Source organism: Trichechus manatus, unplaced genomic scaffold, assembly GCF_000243295.1.
Source record: "Trichechus manatus latirostris isolate Lorelei unplaced genomic scaffold, TriManLat1.0 scaffold00032, whole genome shotgun sequence".
NCBI classification, from domain to species: domain Eukaryota; kingdom Metazoa; phylum Chordata; class Mammalia; order Sirenia; family Trichechidae; genus Trichechus; species Trichechus manatus.
In genome coordinates this window covers 19,579,588-19,605,007 of record NW_004443968.1, presented here as the reverse complement: position 1 = coordinate 19,605,007, position 25,420 = coordinate 19,579,588, and the positions used below count along the sequence as shown (strand labels likewise).

General features: G+C 36.4%; 1 protein-coding gene across 18 annotated transcripts in view; it reads right to left on the bottom strand.

Moving 5' to 3' along the window:
- PAM (peptidylglycine alpha-amidating monooxygenase) overlaps nt 1–25,420 on the bottom strand; it is a 358,633-nt gene that overhangs the window by 99,301 nt on the left and 233,912 nt on the right. For all 18 annotated transcript variants that reach the window (XR_002823834.1, XR_002823835.1, XM_023730151.1 and 15 more), the window contains 5 exons: nt 6,062–6,110; nt 5,194–5,261; nt 3,646–3,726; nt 3,248–3,324; nt 2,640–2,743 (listed from right to left, as the gene is read on the bottom strand). Coding sequence is in view for 16 of the 18 variants with exons in the window: in XM_023730151.1 (XP_023585919.1) it covers nt 2,640–2,743; nt 3,248–3,324; nt 3,646–3,726; nt 5,194–5,261; nt 6,062–6,110 (379 nt within the window). In the remaining 2 variants the exon portion in view is untranslated. The remainder of the gene's footprint in view (nt 1–2,639; nt 2,744–3,247; nt 3,325–3,645; nt 3,727–5,193; nt 5,262–6,061; nt 6,111–25,420) is intronic.

Here is a 25,420-nt window from a genome sequence, read left to right as displayed (position 1 = left end):
AGTTTGTCATTCCACTGGGGGGAAAACTGCTGCTGTAGTATAAACTAAGTATTCAGGCTATGTCGTTGTTGTTGTTGTTAGGTGCCATCAAGTCTGTTCTGACTCACAGTGACCTTATGTACAACAGAATGCAGACTATAGACTTGCCTAATGACTTAATTTCCTATTATTTCTTTCTATTTCATTTGTATTTCCAAACGGCATTTCCTTTAGCCCACATGAGATTTACAAAAGGACAGATTAGTATAGTCATTTTAGGGTATTATTATTTTAAAGCAAATGCACATTTTTGAACAGACTAGAATTATTCTGGACTCATGAAACTGAAAGAGGCCTCTGGAGATCACTTTCATCTCTCATCCTGGTACTATAACAAATCATTAAATTCTATGGTTGAAATTGTTTCACACAGAAAACTCACAGGGTAGAATCTGGCTAAAGTTATAAGCCCCCTAAAATTGTGAAGAGATTTTTAGGCAAAAAATTCTACTTATTCCACACTTAAACTTGCAAACCAGTAATATGTAATATGTTAAAAAGGAATTTTACTACGTTGCTCGTTTACCTATTTCAAAGGTTAATATAAATAATCCAATGGCATTTAAGTTTCTATGGCTCTACAATAACATAAATGGAGAACAACTAATCAATAGCCTCTGAATCATATTACTTCATATATTTAAAGACTGTTAAGAACTGAAAGTCAGATTCTTTACTTCAAATCTAATTATATCTACTTTGTCAACCCTTTTCTTACTATTCTCATTTCCTGTAACTCAGTAATTTTATTGCTTTCCTGAAGTCCCTTTCCCAAATTTATCAAATTCATCCAAAAGCAAAGCTGTTGGAGACTTATTTAATATACATTGAGAATTTTTTCCATCGTTTGCCTTAAAATTGATGCTCATGAATATAAAACTCATTCAGAGTGACATAAAGAATCCTATTCCATTAGATCAAATCCTTTTTTTTCCTTTTTTTACTGACACCAGTAGTTTCCCTTTTCTCTGACAGCAATAGTTAGTGTCAGTATCATAAGAACCATCTTCAGTGCATCTAATGTATATTTTCAGATCCTACTTTCTGTACCTTCTCTTTGATCAGGAGATAAATGATTTAAAACTCTACCTTCCCGGTGGCATCAGTAAATATTTTATAACCTAGTTTAACATGGAATGGAGGCTTCTTGATTCTTTCTAACAAAAACCACGGTAAGAGACTTCACCTTTAATTTTTTATTTAGGTAAATGTTATGGATTGAATGGTGTCCCTCAAAAATATATGTTGTAAATCCTAGCCTCTATGCCTGTGGTTATAATCCCAGTTAGGAATGGACTGTTTTTGTTATATTAATGAGACAGGATTAGTGTAGGGTGTATCTTGAGTCAATTTCTTTTGAGATACAAAAGAGATCAAACAAGCAAGCTAGCAAGCAGAGTTGGGGAAGGAGAGATGCCAAGCCACATGAAGATCATCCATGAGCAGAACTCAGAAGAGACAAGGACCTTCCTCCAGAGCTGACAGAGAGAAAAAGCCTTCCGCTAGAACTGGCATCCTGAATTCAGACTTCTAGCCTCCTAAACTGTGAGAGAATAAACTTGTTTGTTAAAGCCACCCACTTGTGGTATTCGTGTTATAGCAGCACTGGATAAATACGACAGTAAACTTTTTTGAAAGAGTTTGTAGTGCTTCAACATTTTACTCAGTGTTGTAAAATGTGCTTCAACGAGGCTGAGTATTTTGAAAAATATTTAAAAGTTCTGACATTTCCTTTTGCATATTATTATTCTCATTCAGTACTCTAAATAACTGGAAAAATATTAAACACAGAAGTTTTAACAGACAGAAAAACAGGTCTTATGCTTCTGATTATTTAATACTATTGTCGGGTGCTGTCAAGTAGATACCAACTCATAGTGACCCTATAGGTCAGAGTAGCATTGCTCCATAGGGTTTCCTAGGCTGTACTCTTTATGGGAGCAGATCACCAGGTCTTTTTTCCCAAGAAGCCACTGGGTTGGTTCCAACTCCCGACCTTTTGGTTAGCATCAAGTGCTTAACCATTGTTCTGCTGGTGCTCCTTGAGTATATAATAAAAAAAATCCAAACCAAACCCACTGCAGGCAAGTCGATTCCAACCCATAGCAACCCTACAGGACAGAATAGAACTGCCCTATAGGCTTTCCAAGGAGCGGGTGGTGGATTCAAACTGCCAACCTTTTGGTTGGCACCTGAACGCTTAACCACTGCGCCACCAGGGCTCCAATTAGAACCCATATACTTGCCTTAATTTGAACATAGGGAAAAAGGATATTGGAGAAAATTTTTTTTATAATCATTCTACTTTTCTTTATTAAGATGAATCTGACAGAATAATATACACTCTTGTGGTAGCTATAATATATAGACGGTATGTCTGAAAGTCTTGAACAAACAGAAAGAAAGGAAGCATGGAAAAATGAGCACGTGTGGGGGTTTATCCAAACCATTCAGTTAAAAAATGAGAAAATGCTATAGTTCGTTTAACTGTCAATGACAAGGAAAAAAAAAGGTTCAGCTCATTCACAAAGATAACTGTCATCTCTAATAATGACTTGCCCCATAAAATCTCTTAAATAGTAAAATTTTAAGAATCATACCCAATGTGAGTGGCTTCTGACCTTCCCTCTCCAGTGAATACACATCTTGCTGCCAATATGTCTCCAAAACTAACATCTACTGGGTGTTCCACAGGGTAGAAAGCCTGCCAAGAAGACAAACACAATGATTCATTAGAATTACCAATAAAATCCAGAACCACAGGCTTCTAATAACGTGGGGCCTATAGCTCCCTGGGTAGAGAAGATGAAGATACACACACACACAAATAACTTCCGGAAAAAAGAAAGAAGTTTACCTTTAATTTACCTAATTCTGCTTTATATCAAACTGTGAACAAATAATAACAACAAACGCATCCCATGAAAATCAAAATAAATGTAATACCGGTACATCCATCGGAGATACTGTCTGATTAAGTTATAGGAAAGAAAAGATTTCAACAACATGCTTAAAAATAGTGAGAGAACTGATAAGGATAGCACCAAATCTGGAAGTTGTAAAATGGTTATACAGCTCAGATACACAGTAAAGGTAGATTCAGAAATTTTTAGATTCTAAATTCACAGAAGTTCTACGATGGCTTTTTAAAAGTTACTATTTGGTGATTAATATTTTTTCTATAAAAATTAAATTAGATTCTACACACCTGTGGCAGCTGAGGGCTCTGACGTCCAATCAGTGTCCACTGTCCATTTCTTACTCTGTACCCACTTACTACCTTACCTGTAATAAAAACAAGTTATAATCACTTATCAATAAGGTGTTATAACAATAATAAAAGAAGAATATCTGCTTTCTTATTTTAAAACAGAATCTGAACATCTTCAGAACCCAAAATGCTTGGTATCTTAATGAGAATATTATGAAACAGCATAAAATATTTCAAGGTATTATGCAAAATCCATTTCATTCAGACAGATTTAAGGCTAAATAAAATTTACATTTCACATTTATAGCACTAGTGAGTATTTTTATAATTTATCATTATACATATAGTTTTTAAAAAGCATATTTATCATTTAACATGTAGCTTAAAGTTCTTACCTAAATGGTGAGTGTGAACTCGATAAGCAAAGACATGCATTGGATAGTTTTTATAATGGCATGAAATGTCAGAATTCACCACTGTTAGAAATGAAAACAGAAAAAGGTCACGATTCAACTGGAAAACAGTATTATCCTTTTCTAAAAGTATGTGAATGGTATTCACAAGATGCTAGAGACTGGGGTTTTCCTATGAAGTGAACACACGCTCACTACATACCCAGCAGACATTAAGCACTTACATGTCAGCCACTCTAAGAACTAAGAACTCCCAGCCCTCACATTTTTCTTTCATAAACAAAATGACGACAGTCAAATCAAAATACCGTCAGTGAAACCACAAGTTTAATGTATTACCTCTATCTTGAAATTCAGACAGTTGAAAAGACCTAAAAACTAGTTTTTATTTTTGGAACAGATTTTCAAAAAATTGAATGCAAACACCTAATTAGATTGATAGTTTCTGTTGAGAAGGGATATTTTGTATACTTTTCTTCCTTACACTCTAACACACAGTAGCTATTCAATAAATATTTCTTTAATAATAAATGAATGGTGATGAAGAGATCATAAATTACTTACTAGTTATTAACTTTAAAAAATTCCCCCCCAAACCAGAAATGAATAATACCTAATATGGCACTTCTTTTTTTTTTTTTACTGCGCTTTAGGTGAAAGCTTACAGCTCAAGCTAATTTCTCATACAAAAATTTATACACATATTGTTTGCTGACATTAGTTGCAATCCCCACAATGTGACAGCATGCTCTCCCTTTTCCACCAGGGTTACCTGTGTCCATTTAACCAGTTCCTGTCCCTTCCTGCCTTCTCATCCTGCCTCTGGATGAACTAAGAAGCATACTCCTCACAAGCATTATCTTTTGTTTTATAGTCCTGCCTAATCTTTGTTTGAAGAGTGGACTTCTAGGTTAATAGAGCTTCCAGGGGCCATAGTTTTGGAGGTTCCTCCAGTCTCTGTCAGACCATTAAGTCTGGTCTTTTTATGTATGCCACTTTCTTTAGAGGGACTTTAGATGCACATTGATAAACAATATTATTTACTCTTGTAGATTTTTTTAAGTTTAGGAGCATCAGCTATTATCATTCATACTTTCCAGATGTGGAAATAATCCCAGTATATTTAAGTTCAAAGACTGAGTCAGTGTTACATTTCCTAGCCTCTTGAACTTAATATTCTAGGCAGTAGTTTATGCCACTATATGTTACTTAGTTTGTCTTTTGCATCTAGAGAAAGGACGATTGATCTGTAAAATACTTAAGATTTATTCTTTAATTTCGTATGTAACCCACTACCTACCTATGGGCCTCAAGTCTTAGTGTCTGAATACATAAGTGGAAAAGTAATAAACAAATGGCTTGTAATAATACAAAAATCTATTTTAAATCCAAGGATAATAAAGAATTGGTTTATTTTTCAGCGACTGAAAAATATTAGTCATTTCAAAAAGTTTATAAATAAATACTCAAAACCCACTTCTACAGATTAGGTAATGAGGTAATGGTAAATACGCAAACATCATCACTCACCTTTCTCCCCTGCTGGAATAACAGTGTCAACAGACATCAAAAGGTACATGCCAGCAATTAAAGGCTGTCTGCAGAAAAAAGTAACATATCAAATATCTCAGAAAGTAAAAACTATTGCCTTGTAAAAATAACATATACCTCAATATCTATAAAATGTGATTCTTGTGAATATTAAAATGAAATAATGTAGAAAAAGAAATAGAATACATTTTATTTTTATTAAAAAACACGTTTCTTGGGCAAATAGCTATAAACACACTTTTATGGGCTGGTGAATGTGGAAGAAAACCTCTAAATGGCTCCCACTGATTCCTCCAGCATTCATGCCCTTGTCTAATCCCTTCCCCTTGAGCGTGGGCTGGACCTAGTGACTTCTCATGAACAGAATATGAAGAAAGTGATGGTATGACACTTCTGAAATTAGGTTCAAAAAGATGCTGGCTTCCATCTTGTACGCCCTCTGTTGTTTTCTCGCTTGCTTGCTCTAACGGAAGCCAACTGCCATGTTGTGAGCTACACTGTTAAGAACCCACAGGGTAAGGAAGTGAGGGGACCTCTGGACAACAGTCAGCAAGGAACTGAATCCTGCCAACAACCATGTGGGTGATCTTGGAAGTGACTGCAGCCCCAGCCCAACCTTGATTATAGCCTTTGTACAAGACGACCAGTCTGAGGACCCAGCTAAACTGTACCCAGATTCCTGACCACAGAAAAATGTGAAATAATTAATGTTTGTGGTTTTAAGCTGCTAAATTTAGGGTGACTTGTTGTTATGTAGCAATAAATGACTAATACAGTAAATTTTCCACTTTTAAGTTCTCAAAGATCTTAACATTGTCATTTATCTAGGATAACTGGAAGTACTTACGGTAGACGTGTGAGATGTAAGGACACACCAGAACAGTCCTTGTGATTATCTGAAAGCACATGTACACACAAAATACACATTTCAAATATGAAAATGTGAAAAAGGCATTTCAAAACAAAAACAAGGTTTTTTATTTAAATGATTATTAACCCATAATACTAAAAAAAGCTATATATGTTTATTTGTATGGTGCTTTATGGTCTACAGAATAATTTCATATTAATTCATTAATTTTCAATGTATCAATAACAACAAAACTATCATGTAAGGCAGTCTGTGGTATTTCAAATGACTAGTTTCCTTGGTGAAGAATACTGAATATACCACAGACTGCCAAAAGAACAAACGAATCTGTCTTGTAAGAAGTACAAGCAGACCGCTCCTTAGAAACAAGGATGGCGAGACTACGTCTCATATACTTTGGACAGGTTATCAGAAGGGATCAGTCCCTGGAGAAGGACATCATGCTTGGTAAAGTAGAGGGTCAGCGAAAAAGAGGAAGACCCTCAACAAGACGGATTGACATAGTGGCTGCAACAATGGGCTCAAACATTACAACGATTGTGAAGATGGCGCAGGACCGAACAGTGTTTCATTCTGTTGTACCTAGGGTCGCTATGAGTCGGAACTGACTCAAGGGCACCGAACAACAATAGTTTCCCACAGATACACGAGATACCAGTCATAAGCCCACAGAAGAAAACTGCTGCTACTCTCCATGCTTTATCTATATTCCAGAACACTCAAAAAAGTCAGTGAACTGAATGATTTGCTCCATGGGCTCCAAACAACTGGCTTTTCTACTTTTTTACAAATTGAAGTGGCTCACAATTTGGGCTTTCAAGGTATTACTATTATCAGAGGCTCTAATGTCTCAAACTTATGTATAGGAATCACTTTGTTTGGTTTCTAAGCTATGCTCATTCACAACTTCTAAACAGAAACCTGATCCTCACTCATTTTAGACCCTAACTTCAGCTGAAAGCCTCTGAGTAATAAGTCTTTATCTTTGCTAAGGACACTTCAGAGACCTCTTGAAAATCCCTTCTCTTCCATCTTTCTCAGTCTTCCCGTCAAATAAGGCATAAATTCCAAAATACTATCCAAATCTTAGCCCCATTGAATTTGCTAACCTCTCACCACAGAAATCATAAATACTAACTCAGACTTCCTCATTCCTTCTCCTATTCCTGTATATGCTAAATTCTTCCCATTCCACATTTTAATTGTAAATGTTGTTAGAGGGACCCTTAGTAATATCTGTCACTATTTTCTAATTTTAAATCAAAAGTTCATAGAAGACAGTAAGCTTCTATAATTATATGTATTCTTTAATTTATACTGTGCTCAAATCAATATGGTATATGGTAGTATTCAAAATTTAATAGATGTTAAAAATATTTGTACAGTACAGTTGACACAGCAAGGTATCATATCTGGTATATCTTAAAAGTAGGTTTTTATCTCAATTTTGAGAGCTGATTTTTATTTAAATAATTACTATGTGCAGGTGTGTGAGACTGACAGATTTATACTAGAAATTTAGAAATAAAATATGCTAATAAATAACAGATGATGGGGTGTTCCACCTCCCGCAAGGAATTTTCCTTTCAGCTGTAATTTTCATGAGAAAGACAAAGGAAGCTACATATAGAAAAATATGACAGGTAACTTAACTAACAACATAAGCATTTTGATTTACCATATATAAAGTGTAGTAAGAAAATACAGCAAGTAATATTTAATACTTCAGTAATAAAATACAAAGGAAATTTCTCTGTATAGTACTGATTTTAATCTTCCCGGAGATAGTTCAAGAATAAATTAAATGATAAACATTTTATATTTAATCAACTGGATATCTTCTCTTTGACATTTTCACAGAGATCTCTATCCAATCTCCTAAATCAACTTCACTGAGTTTTTTTTTTTTTTTACAATAGTTTCTTCCTTCTTTCTTTCATAAATTTCAAGTGAGTTTTAAAGGAATAAGAATAAATAATGACTACAGGTGTATCTTATTTTTTGTCTGTGCTTTTAAATATAGAAGGGATAATTCAGAGTATTTTAAAATTTATTTTAAAATTATTTTACTTTTGAGAACAAGCTTTCCTAAATGCACTGCATGTTATTTAGTAAACACGCCTAGTTTGTACTACTTTGAAAATCATTAGCTGATGACCTGATTCAGAATTATGTAATATCTCCACTGATCAAAAGAGAATGGTGGAAAAAATACCAGCTTTAGAGTCACATGAATTCTAAATCCCACAGATTCATATTATTAGTTTAGTTGACTTCAAGAGACATTACTCATGTGTATAATAAACATCACACCTATCTTACAAGGTTATTGTGAAAAATGGTAATAATTCATTCATTAATATTTATTGACCAATTACTATATTCTAGGCACTGTTCTATACACTGGGGATACAATAAAAAAACAATATACAGTATCCAGGTTTCCTGCTCTCACATGGTGTTTATGCTCTAATGGGAGTGGTGGTGTAGGAGAGGTAGGCAAAAACAAAATACCAAATATATAAACAAGTGAACTAAGGCAAAAAGCTTAACAGGATAATATGAAAATGCACAGCTGATTTATCTACTGTGGTCAAGGAAAGACCTTATGAGAAAGAGGCAGCCAGGAGATCTGGGTAGAACATTCCAGGTAGAAAGAAAAGGCCTCAATAGGAACTGGGCATGTCTGCAGACAGGTGGGCCAGGGTGGAAGAAGATAGCGAACAAGGGGCTTGGGTGGTTGTGAGTCAGAAGATTAAGAAGAGTCCAGGCCATGTGGAGTGTATAGAGTTTGGGTTTTATTCTCTGTGTGCAAAGAAGCCACTGAAAGATTTTAAGCAACAGAGTGACAGGATCATATAAAGTATCCACCCAGCACAGTCTCTGGTGCTTAAAGACTACCTACCATTTACTGAATTTCAGTTTTTTTTATAGTTTTTTATTTTAAATAGACAGTACCAGAGGAGAGTCCACTCTGCCCCCACCTCACTGCCATAAATTGTATATCCAAGTAAAAGGCTCACATGTGCACTGAGAATTATCTCTTGGTTTTTCATTACATCTCAGCATTCAAAGAATCCAGTAAAACATATTTTGATCTCTATTCTACAACTTAGTTTATCATTCTTAACCACGACTTAAAAAAATAAAATGGAAGAAGTTAATAAATTAACACACTTCTGGAAATATTGAAGACATTCATCATTAAAGCTGAAATCTGTCACCAAATTAAGAGTAGCAGGAATATTACTAATAGAATCATGCCAGCTATTGACAGGTGCAATAAAACAATGCATCTTGCCATTAGATAATGTTCTTTAGAACAGTCTAAATTGAATGGTTTTATACTTAAAGAAAAGCACAGGAATAAGTCAGAAACAAATTTTAAATATGAAGGCATGTATAACCACACTTATTAAAGTTTTCTCCAAATTAATAATAGCCATTGCTATATAATTGTCCATTTGCTGCCCTCTTTATAGATTTAAAAGTGAGTCACAGGCTCATCATGCCATTTACTCACTCCACTGTAAAGGCAGCATAGTACCAGTATAAGAAATTCAAGAATATGAGAGTTAAAATTAAAAAAAAAAATTCAAAAAATCAAGTAGTGATATGAGATGATTAACACATTTTGGAGAAAAGCATACTGCACTTCTGACTTATGTATTATAGTGACTGTGGAGGAAATGAATTTTAGAAACTCTAAGTTTTGTCTTATAGAATATGATTCTTACATGGGCAGAGGACAGTGAATATACATTGGTCCAAAGTAAAAAGTTTTCATAATTTACAACAAGCTCCGGAAATAAAAAAAAAATACAGAAGGAAAATTAGGTGATAATACTTAAAAAACTATACTAATAATGAGTAATGGCCAAAGGAATTTATTCACAGCAAATTTGTCTGATCAGTTTGATCCACTGAATCAGCGGAAATGAGACATTTCTAAATACTGTGGGGGTGGGGTGGGGTGCGGATATTATGCTTTCAATTATGGATAATGCTTGGGTTATCATCATTATTTAACCCTGGAGTGATAGAATTACAACTCTGTGTGACTTTGAAAAATTATTTTATTTATTAATGGAAAAATACAGTTAGGAGCCCTGGTGGCACAGTGGTTAAGCACTCAGCTGCTAACCGAAAGGTCAGTGGTTCAAACCCACCAGCCGCTCGGCAGGAGAAAGATGTGGCAGTCTGCTTCCATAATGATTACAGCCTTAGAAACCCTATGGGGCAGTTCTACTCTGTCTTATCGGGTTGCTGTGAGTTGGATTCGACTCAAGGCAATAGCATTTTAGCGGTGCAGGTACATAGGGTTGCTACGTGTTCGAACCGACTCGGTGGCACCTAACAACAACAAATACACAGTTTAACAATGGTATTTTAATTGAGCAAAATTCTAAACCCAAGTTATCTCAAAAGAAACAAAATATTTAGGAAGCATATTTACATACATTTTAGGCATTACTGAAGCCTACTGTTATTTATATATTATCTCGAAATAAAAATTATTGTAAACGACCGTGATCTCTTCTGCCATGACTTTACTACAGTGTGACCTGCAGAGCTCATGTGCTTGCGTATACATACAGTGAGAAGTCCCAGCAGGAACAACTTGAACTTTCTCAAACAAAGCAGTCCAGGGGCCTGCAAGGCTCCTGAATCCACAGCTGCTCCAATAGCAGGTGGCAGCTTTTGAGAGAAGCATATTTCAACCTACTGTTCGGCGGGAAGGTTCTGACCTTCTAACTCCAATATGATCCTTGTCATAGTGATGTATTATTATTTCCATAACCTCTATACTGATCTTACTTCTGGTGAACTCAGAAACTTCAGCTAGTTTTGCATATTTCACCGATGATTTGCAATGTGCTCTGACTACGTCTGCCCTTCTGGTGAAACACAGTGCTTGGGCCACAAGATATGAAGCCTCATAAGGATCCATTCACTTCAATTCACTAGGCTATATATGAGGAGCCTTGATGGCTCAGTGGTTAAGCATTTGGCTGTTAATCAAAAGGTCGGTAGTTCGAATCTACCAGCCACTCCTTGGGACCCTATGGGGCAGTTCTACTCTGTCCTATAGGGTCGCTATGAGTCAGAATCGAGTCAACAGCAACGAGTTTGGTTTTGGTAGGCTATATATGAAGTCTATCTCTGACATCCATCATCAAAAAAAATGCTTCTGCTAATATTTTACCACATAAAATTTAAAAACAAAACCAGAACTGAGATAGTTAAGAAATGTACATAAAATGAACTCAGAATATAAAAAACATATGCTGGCTGAAAAAGCTGCTCAGAATGACTGATTCTGTGGCTAGAGTAAAAGTAAACAGCAGAGAGAGAATAGAATAGATGGAAAAGTTAACCCAGGGGAAAAGACTGACCAAAAACCCACTGCTGGCAAATGGATTTCGACTCATAGCAACCCAGTAGGACAGAGTAGAACTGCCCCATAGGGCTTCCAAGGCTGTAATCTTTACAGAAGCAGACTGCCGTATCTTTCTCTTGCAGAGTGGCTGGTGGGTTCAAACCGTCAACCCTTTGGTTAGCAGCCGAGTACTTTAACCACTGTGCCACCAGGCCACCAGGGCTTCCATGGCAAAAGACTAGAGAAATGGAATCCCACTGAGTAAAAAAGATGGGAACAGTAATTACTCAAAATAACCAAAATGGCTTGAAATTACAGAACTGAGTTTGTCTGAAAGAAAGGCAGAAAAGGAAGTGAACTGTTGCCCTGATTAATATTTCAATATAAATACTGTACATTTCCACATGTAAATTTTTTCAGGTAGAGAGCTTGGAATTAATCTATGTATTTTAGTCATACACAGTTATCTGACCATGGTGCCTTACAAGATCATCATCAGTTTCCAGCTAGGTGCTCAGTGAATCCCTTTGTCTAAAATGAGTGGAATCTAGAAAGTTGTCTATTTAATACTTGGTAGATTAGTACTGGGATTCTGGTGGTGCAGTGGTTAAGAGCTCGGGTGCTAACCAAAAGGTCAGCAGTTTGAATCCACCAGCTGCTCCTTGGAAACCCTATGGGGCAGTTCTACTCTGTCCTATGGGGTCACTATGAGTTGCAAACGACTCAACAGCAACAGGTTTGGTTTTTTGGTTTAGACTAGTGGTGGTGTTAGCTGCCATTGAGTTGATTCCGTCTGGTGGCAATCCCATGTATACAGAGTAGATCTTCTCCACAGGGTTTTTAAGACTGTGACCTTTTGGAAGAAGGCTGCCAGGACTGTCTTCCAAGGTGCCTCTGGGTGAGTTTGAACTGCCAACCTTGCGGCTAGTAGTCAAGTGCTTAACTGCTTGCCCCATTCAGGGACTCCTAGGTTGCACAAACAGTTAAGAGCTAAGCTATTAACCGAAAGAATGGAAGTTCATTCCCACCCAGAGGCACCTCAGAAGTAAGGCTTGGTGATCTGCTTCCAAAAGCTCACAGCCTTAAAAACCCTATGGAACGGTTCTACTCTGCATGCCTGGGGTCACCATAAGTCAGAAATGACTCCATGGCAACTAACAACAACAACAAGGAAAACTCTACCTAGTCTCTAAATGAGTAACCTTGTAAAGATCTTAGCACTCTAATTGGAGCATATGAAAAATTCAATGAATGTCAGCTATTATTTTCATTATTCTTTCCAATGGTAGACTTAAAATAATTAGCACATGGATATTTTTTAATAAATATATTTTCACAGCCATAGATTCGGAACTTCTTTGGTTGAAGAAACTGAAGCACATCAAATTTCTCCAACTAATTATATAGGAATGGGAGAAGGGGGGAAAGGAACATGGGAATACCAAAGAAGTAAAAAGATGGTAAAAAGAAGGAAAAAAAAGGGAATTAGAATTCAAAATTTGGGCTGTTAAAGATCTTGTACAAAATAGATGTTCTTAAAACGGAACCCTCTGTTACTACAAGAAAGACTGACTCAGAAGGGTCTAAACTAAGTATATAAAAAATAGAATCCTCTTTGAAATAAATACATTTTAATAAAATATAAATATCATGGTCTTACAACAATAACATTTTCGGGTTAGAGGCCATGGGGCCATGAAGAAGTTGATAATGTATTGTTTCAAGGTCTTTCATGGTTTTGAGTAATAAGCTCTCCTTGACTAGACCCAAGACAACCTGCTTTATATTATGAGATCTGAGTTAGAAGTCACTGCACATGATGCTATGTTTGTGGAAAGGAAGAGAAGCCTTTTGAAATGTTAATGCTGACATTTTTGTTTCCCTCTGTATTTATCCCTTATCCTGTAAAACTGTCATCTTGAGTAGATCCTGACAGCTCCTCTTTCCAGGTAGCTGCATTTATCTTGTTTTGGTCTTCTTGTTCCAAAGTAAACCTGTTCTGTCCCTGGGCCCCAGGTTCACCCCCTCTCTGAGGTACACTGGTGAATACCGACCTGTAGCTACTAATGTTCTGCATTTACAGAGGACTGAACCCAAAACATCCCTGTTCAAGGGGTCTTTCATGATTGTTATTTCCTTGTGGTAAGACAGGATTTTAGCTTAATGGGCTTCAAGATTCACTAAATATAGATCAAATGATATTATGAAGGATATTCCATTATATATCATTTTATTCTTTCATAACATAATAGGAGCATTTGTAATAGTGAAGACATTAACAATGGAAGAGTTAAAAAAATCATTTTTAAAAAGAAATGTAGAAAAGCAATGGCTAATGCCTTAGAAGCACATCACTGCACAGGAAAGGACTGTGGTACACACAGGTGGTGGAGTGGTAAAACTGCTAAACTACGATAAGAGTAGTCTGACAATGAAAGAAACGAGTATTTCCAGACACTGGATGAGATCTGAAAATAGCTTTCAATCAGAATCTAATCTTGAGCAAGATGAAAACTGGATGGCCACTCCACAAGAGTCTCAGCTTGTCTTTTTTGAGAAATTGCCGTCCTCTGCTTGGGCAGAGGTGTATAACCACAGTGAGGTATTTTATCAAATATATATAGACTCGTAGAATTTTGGAATTGAAAGAGACCTCTCAGATGATGGAGTTCAACTCTTGCACTTTACGGATAGGGAAAAGGAGATGAGAGAGATTAAAAGTGCTGCCCGAAGTAATGCAGCTAACTGGTGATACGCTGGGTATTGAATCTAATTCTTCAATCTTAATGTTTAGTAAACTTTATTTACTAAAACATGAGCTCTATTTCTCAGAGATTTCCAACACATTTTATCTATGAAAGATCCTGAAGCTAAGATAAAGGAATTAAGCAAGAATAGATAAGTAATGAGTGGTACTTAAGGACATCCACTTAAGCAGGAAGTTCATTTCTCTTAATGGGAGGTGTATGCATGGGATATGAGGTTATCCATCCCAAACTATTAGCTTGCTTTTCTAATAATAGCTTGTAGTTCCTGCTTGGATTCGTAGCTAAGTAGTAAAGTAAGTATGTGGAATAATGCATGAAAATAACCTATTACATCTTAGGTCCAGAGAAGTCTGTTGGCCTCTCCTAATTTTTCCCTCTAGAGATAGCCCTCTACGCTTCATGAGCTCATCTTGTCCTGGTTGTTTCCTATTTCAATAAAAGGATAGGTTAACCATTGATCCTGAGGGAACCAACATACTGTTATAAACTACATCCTACTAATTGGAAGAGCCCTTCAGAAAGTCAGTCGTGGATTGAAATCCATTACACACTCCTAGGAAGAAATAAAGGTAAGGGATAAGGCTCACCCATTATCTACTATCCTAAACCACAGTTTTGGATAATGGATTCTTTTCTTATGGAAGTACTGAAAAAGCAGGTCTGGAGCCACCGCCAGTCTTATGAAAAATAAAGTATAACAATAATAAAACTTACTTTAGAAAAATTGGAAGCAAATAGTTCTAAAACGTATCAAACCCTTCCACTCTAAAGTATGTTCTGAACATTATTTAAAAACTACCTTCTCTACTTTCTGTCTTCAACAAAAAACCAACAATGAATCAAGGATAACATAGTAAACACCAATAATTTTACAGTAATATATGTACACAAGGTCCCTGGGTGGCATGAACAGTTTGTACTTGACTGCTAACCTACAGGTTGGCAGTTCAAACCCACCCAGTGGTATCGCAAAAATCCTGGCAGTCTGCTTCCATTAAGAGTACAGCCAAGAAAACCCTACAGAGCAGTTCTACTCTGTAACATATGGGGTCGCCATGAGTCAGAACCAACTAGACAGCAACTAACAACAACATATGTACATAGATATTGGAATAATTAAAGAGCCCTGGTGACACAATGGTTAAGGGCTCGGCTGCTAACCAAAAGGTCGGTGGTTCGTACCCAATAACTGTGCCACTGGAGAAAAGACCTAGAGATCTGCTCCCATAAAGATTTCAGCCTACGGAACCCTATGGGGCAGTTCAACTCTGTCATATAGGGTTGCTATGAGTTGGAATCAACTCGATAGCGTACAACAACATTGTAACAACTATTTGACTACTAGGCTGACTTGATCTTTACCTTATGGTTCTTTGTTCTAAATTAACAACATTAAATTAATGGGGCAGATGATGTTCGGCTGAGACTAAATCATGGCTCCCAAGGTGACCATGAGTTGGCGGGGGGGTAGTTACACAGGAATTAATTTCTAAAGTCAAGGAAAATCTCATATAATCAAAATTACTTTGAAAATCCCTTAGGAAAGTAAAGAGTGAGGTCCTTCAACAGATGGAACACAGCCAGTTTCCTTAGCATTGGAATTGATTGCTGTCACTTGTGTCAGCTGGGCTATGTAGTTTAAAAAAAAAAAGTTATTTCTGTGAAGTTCGGTCATGTTGTTATAAAGAAAAGGTTATTTCTATACATTCGAAACCCTTCAGCAGAGGGATGGACACATGCATGAGAGGCAAGTAGGAAATGAGCCCGACTGCAGGAACAGCAACCCAAGCTCACTCTGGACACAGGTTTAGTGAACATAACATACAGTTCCTTTGTGGGTTTTTGGCATTATCTATATTATAAATGTAGGTCCTAAAGTCACCTGATGGTACTCAATAATGAGGTGATCATCCAAATCAACCAGAAAATGCATGTATTAAAGTTGCTTTTTTAAAATTAGGGTTTCTTCAAAATAAAATCTGAGTCTACAAAATTTTTTTCTGGAGTATTCATGGATCCCTAAAAGCATGTTCTCGGAACATTGGGCTCTCCAGTTACAGCTACTCTGATATAAAATAGTCCCTACTCAAAAACTACCTACCTTAAGCTGTCATAGCAGCTGTATCTGCTTAGCAAGAATAACTGAATAGGGGGCACTGTTAATATAAAACACAGCGCACAGAGGTTTTCCTGGAGGCTGCTGAAAGCTGGCTTAGCAGACAAGCTTCAGTGCTAAATAAAGCAAGCACTGTGGAAAAAAAAAAAATCTTCAAATAAGAATTCCTTTTGAAGCTGTCACTGCAGTGAGTTAGCCTCTTTTGATTTTGTATTCACTGCTATAGGACTAGAAATTACTAGCTTCCATTTGTCCTGTGGCAAGGAAGGGAAAATGCATTTATCCAGCCTGCAAGAAGACGACTTTCACAAATGATGGCCTGTGCTGGTCCCCAAAGAGATCAAATGGAAGGCAGGCAGGCAGGCAGGCTCACCAGCGTGCTTTTACAATCACTCTGTGTGTGGAGGATGTTATGGCACAACTAATGTCAGAGCACTTTCCTGTTTCCATCTTTTATGAATGCAAGGAAGAAAGAAAAAAAAAAACCTACAGCGAAGCTCATGATTTACAGTATTTCCTCTCTCAGAATTATAAACCTGCTCCAGAGTCATACTTCTAAGAGAAAAAGTAAAATTAAAAGGATAAAAAACAAAACCCACCAATCCTAGCAAAATAATAGTATTTTTTTAAACATGGCTCTAAGCTTTTAAACTATTGATTGAGTTTTGAACGTCTTATTGAACTATAATTTACAGAAAAGTCCACAAATTAGAAGTGCATATCTCCATAAATTTTCACAATCCAACACAGCTATGTAACCACACCCAGATCAAGAAACAATAGCCCTCCCACTTGTATTCCTGAGGTGTTTTAAGTTTTATATTCATGTACATTATTACAATATCTTTCTGAAGGAGTTGCCTTTTGGCTGAAACCAGGCACATTTAACTAGCATGTCCACTAGCTGTGTGGCCTTTGGATGGATGGTTTTAAATATACATTGCTATTGAAAATCTTTATTTTTTAATTTTCTCTTTCTCCTAGCCAAAAATCCAATTAACCACTTTCACTTTTTTATCTTCGTTCTTAATATACATTCTTTTCTTAAATGATAATCTAAACTTCTTTTTGCATTCTCCCAGTTATTGGATGTTCTTCCCACTGAGGGCAGAATGTACCTACAAAAAGTCTAGGAACCATGGAAAAAGTATAAATAATAGATAAAACAAATAATGGAATAAAAAGGGACTTTAAGAGTTGTGATCAAAGAAACTCTTAAATACAATCTGAAATTTAAAACTGAAAACCTATTTCTCATACAAAATGCTCTATTAAGAATTTTTTAATTATCTTAGGATGTTACTTTTTTATATAAAAGGTTTACCCTTTCTCTTTTTGGGAATCTCAACTGTTTTGTGCAATAACATGTTTTCTCTCTTTTGATCAACACCCCCAAATGCTCATAAATGTTAAACAAAGACAGGTAACTTATCAGCAAAACCATAATATTCTGCTTTGAAAACAGAAAGTTTATATTCTGCAAAAGCTGTAACTTAATTGGAATACATGCTTTTTGAAGCTCAACCTAAAATCAGCAGCTATATCTCCATCAACTTAAAATAGTATTGTGTATTGTGCTTTGATTCTGCCATTAAGAAATAAATCCAAAGTATCTAATTTATATATAATTATGTATGCATGTAGTCCTTGGTATTAATTAGGGAATACACTTTGAACATTATAGCTCATATATTTGATCTAGCAATCATTTTCATTCACTCAATATGTTTATGTTGTAATGTGTAACGAGGATTAATAAAGTAACGTTTATAAAGCACTCTGAAATGAAAAGTACTATGTAAATGCTAATTATCATTACTACATTAATAGAAAAATACTGAAATCCCTCAGTGACCAAATTCTCACTCAAATTATCCTTATACCTTAAGCAAGCCTTAACACCATAACAGATAAAGTGTCACTGTAGAAGGTCTGTGGTTACTGACAAGATGTTACTCTACTTTTAGTTATTAATAGGCTGTGGTTGGGACCTTATTGAACAGAGAATCTGTATTAGTACGTTGATAATTATTCTACTCTACTAGAACACTACCTATTTCGTCTGAATTCTTGGTGACAATTAGAGGTCACAGTTTCCCTGGTTAATTTTCTAAAGAGAAAGGTGCAATTGATACCCAAGTGGAATATTCCAACTTTAGATTTTTTTATGTAGGACTAAGCATAATGTACTAAAATGTATTCCATATTAAAAAGGACCCATATGTGACAAACTAAAGAATTAGACTAATATATTAAAAAACAAACAAAAAAACTCTGGTTCTTCTGACATCAACATACATGAACATAATATGAAATAATGAGCAATCAGATCTTAGAGAATAAATGAATATTTTCTTTTCTAAGGATCAGCACAAAGCTGGTTCCTATGAGGCAGAGGTTAAAGATGTACCAAATGTCCAACTTTTCCAAACTGCTGTACCACTCCATCATATCTAACATCAACTATTCACCCTCCCCTCAGTACTCTCCCTCCTGTCTTTAGGTTCCCTAATTCCATGCAACCTCTCACAGAACTCATAAACCATACCAAGAAAATAGTTTACGCAGTTGTGGAGGCTGGCCAAGGCCCAAATCCTTGGGCCAGGTGTAGGCTTCTCCTGACCCAGGTGGCTGCAGGAGCTGATGAACCCAAATCGGCAGGTCAGACCACAGGCTGCTGGCTCTCAAGGTTGTAGAAGCTGGAGAATCAGGTCAGACAATAGGCTGCTGGCCCATTGGGCTGCAGGGGCCCGCCAATCCTAGAATTGGCCAGGTCAGATGGCAGTACTCTGGCTCAAATTCAAGAACCAGAGGTTAGATGATCACGAACCCAACGCATAATCCAGATGCAAAGAGAGAGAGCCCTGCCAGGGCATCCACACATATACCTTAGATACAGGCCACACCCCAGGGAAGGGTGTAACTTGAGTAATGGTGGGACTTGAGTCACGCCCTCCTTGCAAGGCTACAACCCAAGACACACCCCACATCAAACCTGCCTCATCAACATGTAGAGGTCAGGATCCACAACACAGAAAATGGAGGACAACCACACAATATTGGGAATAATGGCCTAGCCAAGTTGATATACAACTCCAACCCTCACAGTTTCCATATACTTATTTGGATAGTCCCACCCAATCACTGTGTGTGAGTCACAAAGACCACAGCTAAAGGGCCACATTAAGTAATTCACTGCACCCACAGAAAGAGAAATAAATACAACTCTCGGGTTCAATATTACTACACTTAAGTTGGGGAAAGAAGCATGAAGAATACTTGCAAAGAATTGGAGCTAGAAAAGTGTTGATGTAAAAAAGGAAGAAGAAAGCCTCTTGAAAGTTTTTAAAGATGGAGAGGAGAAGAATTAAAATGTGATGAGAAGACATGAACAGCAGGATGAAGGATTTCTAAATTGGACAAAAAAGAGAAAAAATAGTTCTACTGGCAGAAATAGGGAGGTCAGAAGGGAAAGTTTTGATTTTATTTTGCTAACAGAATATTTTGTAAATATTCATAAATGTTATATTTGAATGGTTTCCTTCAAACCCTTTGTAAAGGTGATGCATGTATTTGGGGTATTCTTTCCATTTTACATGGAAGACAATCAACTGACAAGAAGGAATCAGTAGTAAATGGGAAATAGAATGTGCAAATTCTAGCCCTTCTCTCTAATGACTTTCTTCTTTTCCCGGAACTCCTAGAACATAATAAACAAATGTAAATTTGTCAAGACTATGAAGAGCAAGGGGTAGGGAAAATGCCGTTGTATGTGTTGTCAGGGAAAAGAAAAAACAACCTCGCCTAGTGCTTCTAGTGCCTTGAACTAGATTTTCATTGAATTGTATCTCCTAATTTTGTGTGAACCTATGGACAAGTAACTGCTTTATTTCTCCTCTTAATTTCCTTTGGTGAAAAATGAAATACTATTTGCTATTCAAATAAGTGGAATTAATTAATTGATGACTGTAGCTAACTACCTGGAAAAAAGGAATTAATAATTATAAATGATTTAAAAAGCATGAGTTGCAAAGGAGTAAATGAAGGTTAAGTATAAAGCTTTCTCAAAAACTGGAAAATAAATATGAAATCTGAACATCTAAATTGCTTGTAGTAAAGTTTATTTTTCAGAAAAATACATCACTTAATGTTCAATGATAAGTTGCTTTTTAAAATAAATCCATATTTTAGGGGATAAAGAACATTCTGAATATGTTCTTCAGAAAAGAAATAATACTGTAGTGCTTTGTACGTCTTCTCTCAACCAAATGAATAAAAATGTGATCCCCTATACTTAACGGCCATACTTAGGTATTAAACAGGTGTCCCGTGGAATGAATGAATGAGATGAATAAGGATCATTAGTCTTCCATATTGAAGATGATTAACAAAGTTGAAATGTAACACGCCAGAGAATCAGTGAGCTCACATTTATGTGAAGAGATTGGCAACAGCAAAAAACTGCTGGATAATAGGCTTTTTTGGATCATTTGAGAGGTACTGAATAGTCCTAAAATCATTCGCATGACTCACATCAAGCTGCTTTTGTATAATCAAGGTTAGAGAAGAACGTGAAGAACATTCAATTACAATTCTTCTGAATCAGTGGAATTATCAAGCAACCTGATTTAGAAGTATCCATACATCGGAATGAAAAGTCACAGATGAGGTAAACGACTGCAATTTTTATTCATATTTATTCTATTGTGCATGATGAGTTCATTCTCATTTGTTGCTAGTGGCTTAAATGACTTTTAGAAACACTGACTCCATTACTCGTTTTATATAGTTAGAGCATGAACTTTGGCATATATACAAACTAGAAATCCAACACAAATTAAATTGTTTTTGCTTTTAATAGCACTAGACTAGTATCTATACCACCCTTAGGCAAGGCACTTAACCTTTCTGAGTTTCGATTTCTGTTTCTATAAAATGAAAGGGCTGAGCTACATGATCCCTTCCAGCTCTATTGTTCTCATTCTATTACTCTTATGTCTCCCAGTTCTCAGTATCTGATTTTACAAATAAGTGCTTTAAGAATGAATTAGCAAGTAACAAATATGATCTATAGTTCTTACTCTTTTCAGAAGACAAGGAAATAGAAGTTATGGTTTTCTCTTGGATAATGTCTTCTTAGCCCACATTTCAACCTCTTCTTTTTAGCTGAAACCATCTAAGAGGTTATGGAATTTTGTGCAGGTTGAAAGTCACCTTCTTGCCTCATTTCTCTCTCTGAGTTGAGTCTTTTGGTGTCTCCCATTCTCTCAATCTCTTTCCTTCTAATCTTCTTTACCCCATGAATTTTATTTAAAATTTAAAAAAATGTAAAATATGGAAGGATATAACTTTTTTTCTTTTGTTGTTCTTGAGAATATACACAGCAAAACATACATCAATTCAACCATTTCTACATGTAAAATTAAGTGACAGAGATTACATTCTTCGAGTTGTGCATCCATTCTCACTCCCCTTTTCTGGGTTGTTCCTCCCCCATTAACATAAACTCACTGTTCCCTAAGGTTCCTACCTAATCTTTCGCGTTGCTATTGTCACTTTGATCCCATATAGATATAACTCATTTTGGCCCATTCTTAAAAAAGGTTTATCTAATTTTGTGAAGAAGGATCATTTGCATACCTATATATAGGGAGGGGAATCTTCAATAAAGTCATATATGCGTTGTAAGTGGCTTCTATTATTACAGCCTTTTGAAATCCAAATACCAAGTTGTGTGAAAAAATTAAGGAAAAAAATAAACTCCCCTTCATCTTTCTAAGCAAAATAAAGAAAGTCAGTTTCTTCTTTTAAAGTTCCCTTTCCTTAAGAGAACTGCAATTTAATCATACTTATTTTGGTAAAGGAAATCCTGGTGGCATAGTGGTTAAGTGCTACAGCTGCTAACCCAAAGGTCAGCAGTTCGAATCCACCAGGTGCTCCTTAGAAACTCTATAGGGCAGTTCTACTCTGTCCTATAGGGTCCCTATGAGTCGTACTGACTTGACGGCAACGCGTTTGGTTTTTGGTTTTTATTTTGGTAAATGGAAATTATCTGCTCCTGTCCCAAGCCCCAAGAGATTGCCCTGACACACCTGTAGTAGGGGAAAAAAAAAAAGAAAAACACATAGAAGTGACTTAATTCCTTACTAGGAAAATTTGAGCACCCGTTGTCAAACTTTAGTTTGCATAAAAATCAACTGGGGAACTTATTAAAATTTCAGAATACTGGCCCCAGTGGTATGGAGCGCTGGTGGCACAGTGGTTAAGTACTCAGCTGCTATCCAAAAGTTATATGGTTCGAAGCCACCAGCTACTCCACCGGAGAAAGACATGGCAGTCAGCCTCCATAAAGATTTACTGCCTTGGAAACCATCTGAGGCAGATCTACTCTGTCCTATAAAGATACAATGAGTCAGAATCAACTTAACTGCAACAGGCTTGGGCCCAGTGGTGTGCTGGTAAATGCTTACAACCAGCTGTCCGAAAAAATGCATGCTTATATATGTGTATGTATGTATAAATTTATTATAATTTTTACTGATATAAGATGTAAAGCACACAGTTTACATGTTATAATAAAAATATACAATACTCTTTATTGTAAATTCCATATTACCAGTGGATTCTCACAGAATACTTCACTTGATTTTTGCTGAACTCTTTCACAGCCAGTCTACGGTTGTAACTGATGAGTTAATGTAATTCAGACAAGAATGTTAGCTGATATTTTTGTTTACTGAAATAATGAAGACGTGTGTTGGAACTGTGCATGCTCCTCAAAGATGTGAGCAACATCTATGCTGCACTGCATAATAGTTTTTGAATGCTGGAAGAATATTTCTTCATTTTTGGGGGCTATTCACAGAACAATGGCTACAGACTGACAAAATCTCCATCATTTTATTTAATCTAAACAAACAAAATAACAGATCAAGTTCTGATTTGTTGCATTTGCCAATTTCTACTGTGTAAATTTTCCCACCACAGCCAATTCAAGCTACCAATATGATACAACAGAACACTATGTCAGTAAGGGATACGCTGTTGTTTTTGTTATCGTTAGGTGCTGTTGAGTCTGTTCCAATTCATAGTGACCCTACGTGCAACAAAACATAACACTGCCTGGTCCTACATCATCCTCACAATCTTTGCTATGTGTGAGCCCACTGTTGCAGCCACTGTGTTCCTTGAGGGTCTTCCTCTTTTTCGCTGACTCTACTTTACCAAGCATGATGTCCTTCTCCAGGGACTTCTCATGGGCCTATACAAAGTACAGAGATGAAGTCTCATCATCTTCCCTTCTAACAGCATTCTGGCTGTACTTCTTCCAAGACAGATTTGTTCATTCTTCTAGCAGCCCATGGTATATTCAGTATTCTTCGCCAACACCATAATTCAAAAGCATCAATTCTTCTTTGGTCTTTCTTAATTCATTTTCTAGATTTTGCAGGCATGAGGCAAATGAAAATACTATTGCTTGGGTAAGGTGCACCTCAGTCCTTAAGGTGACATCTTTGCTTTTTAAATACTTTAAAGAGGTCTTTTGCAGCAGATTTGCCCAATGCAATGTGTTGCTTGATTTTCTGACTGCTGCTTCTATGGGCACTGACTATGGATCCAAGTAAAATGAAATCCCTGACAATGTCAATATTTTCTCTGTTTATCATGATGTTGCTTATCGGTCCAGTTGTGAGGATTTTTGTGTTCTTTATGTTAAGGTGTAATCCATACTGAAAGCTGTAGTCTTTGATCTTCATCAGTAAGTGCTTCAAGTCCTCTTCGCTTTCAGCAAGCAAGGTTGTGTCATCTGCGTATCTCAGGTTGTTAATGAGCCTTCCTCCAATCCTGATGCCTTGTTCTTCTACACATAGTCCAGCTTCTCAAACGAATCGTTTGCTCAGCATACAGACTAAGTACGGTGAAAGGATACAACCCTGATGCATATCTTTTCTGATTTTAAATCATGCAGTATCCCCTTGTTTTGTTCAAACAACTGCTTCCTGGTCTATATACAGGTTCCACATGAGCACAATTAAGTGTTTTGGAATTCTCATTCTTTGCAATGTTATCCATAACTTGTTATGATCCACATAGTTGAATGCCTTTGCATAGTCAATAAAACACAGGTAAATATCTTTCTGGTATTCTCTACTTTCAGCCAGGATCCATCTGACATCGGCAAAGATATCGCTTGTTCCACATCCTCTTCTGAATCCGGCTTGAATTTCTGGAAGTTTCCTGTCAATGTACTGTTGGAACCATTTTGAGTTATCTTCAGTGTAATTTTACTTGTGCGTGACATTATGATATTGTTCAACAATTTCCACATTCCGTTGCATCACCTTTCTTTGGAATGGGCACAAACATGGATCTATTCCAGTCAGTTGGCCAGGTAACTGTCTTCCTAATTTCTTAGCATAGATAAGTGAGCGCTTCCAGCACTGCATCCACTTGTTGAAACATCTCAATAGGAATTCTATCAATTCCTGGAGTCTTGTTTTTTACCAGTGCCTTCAGTGCAGCTTGGCCTTCTTCCTTCAGTACCACTGGTTCTTGATCATATGCTATCTCCTGAACTAGATGAATGTCGACCAATTCTTTCTGATACAGTGACTGTGTATTCCTCCCATTTTCTTTTGATGCTTCCTGTGTCACTCAATATTTTGCCCATACAAACCTTCAATATTGCAACTCAAGGCTTGAATTTTTTCTTCAGTTCTTTCAGCTTGAGAAATGCCAAGCGTGTTCTTCCCTTCTGGCTTTCTAAACTCCAGGTCTTTGCACATTTCATTATAATACTTTACTGTGTCTTCTCCAGCCACCCTTTGAAATTTTGTATTCAGCTCTTTTACTTCGTCATTTCTTCATTTCTTCCATTAGCTTTACTCAATGTTCAAGAGCAAGTTTCAGAGTCTCTTCTGACATCCAATTTGGTCTCTTCTTTCTTTCCTGTCTTTTTAATGACCTCTTGATTTCTTCATGTATGATGTCCTAGATGTTATTCCATACATCCTCTGGTCTTCGGTCATTAGTGTTCAATGTGTCAAATACATTCTTGAGATGGTTTCTAA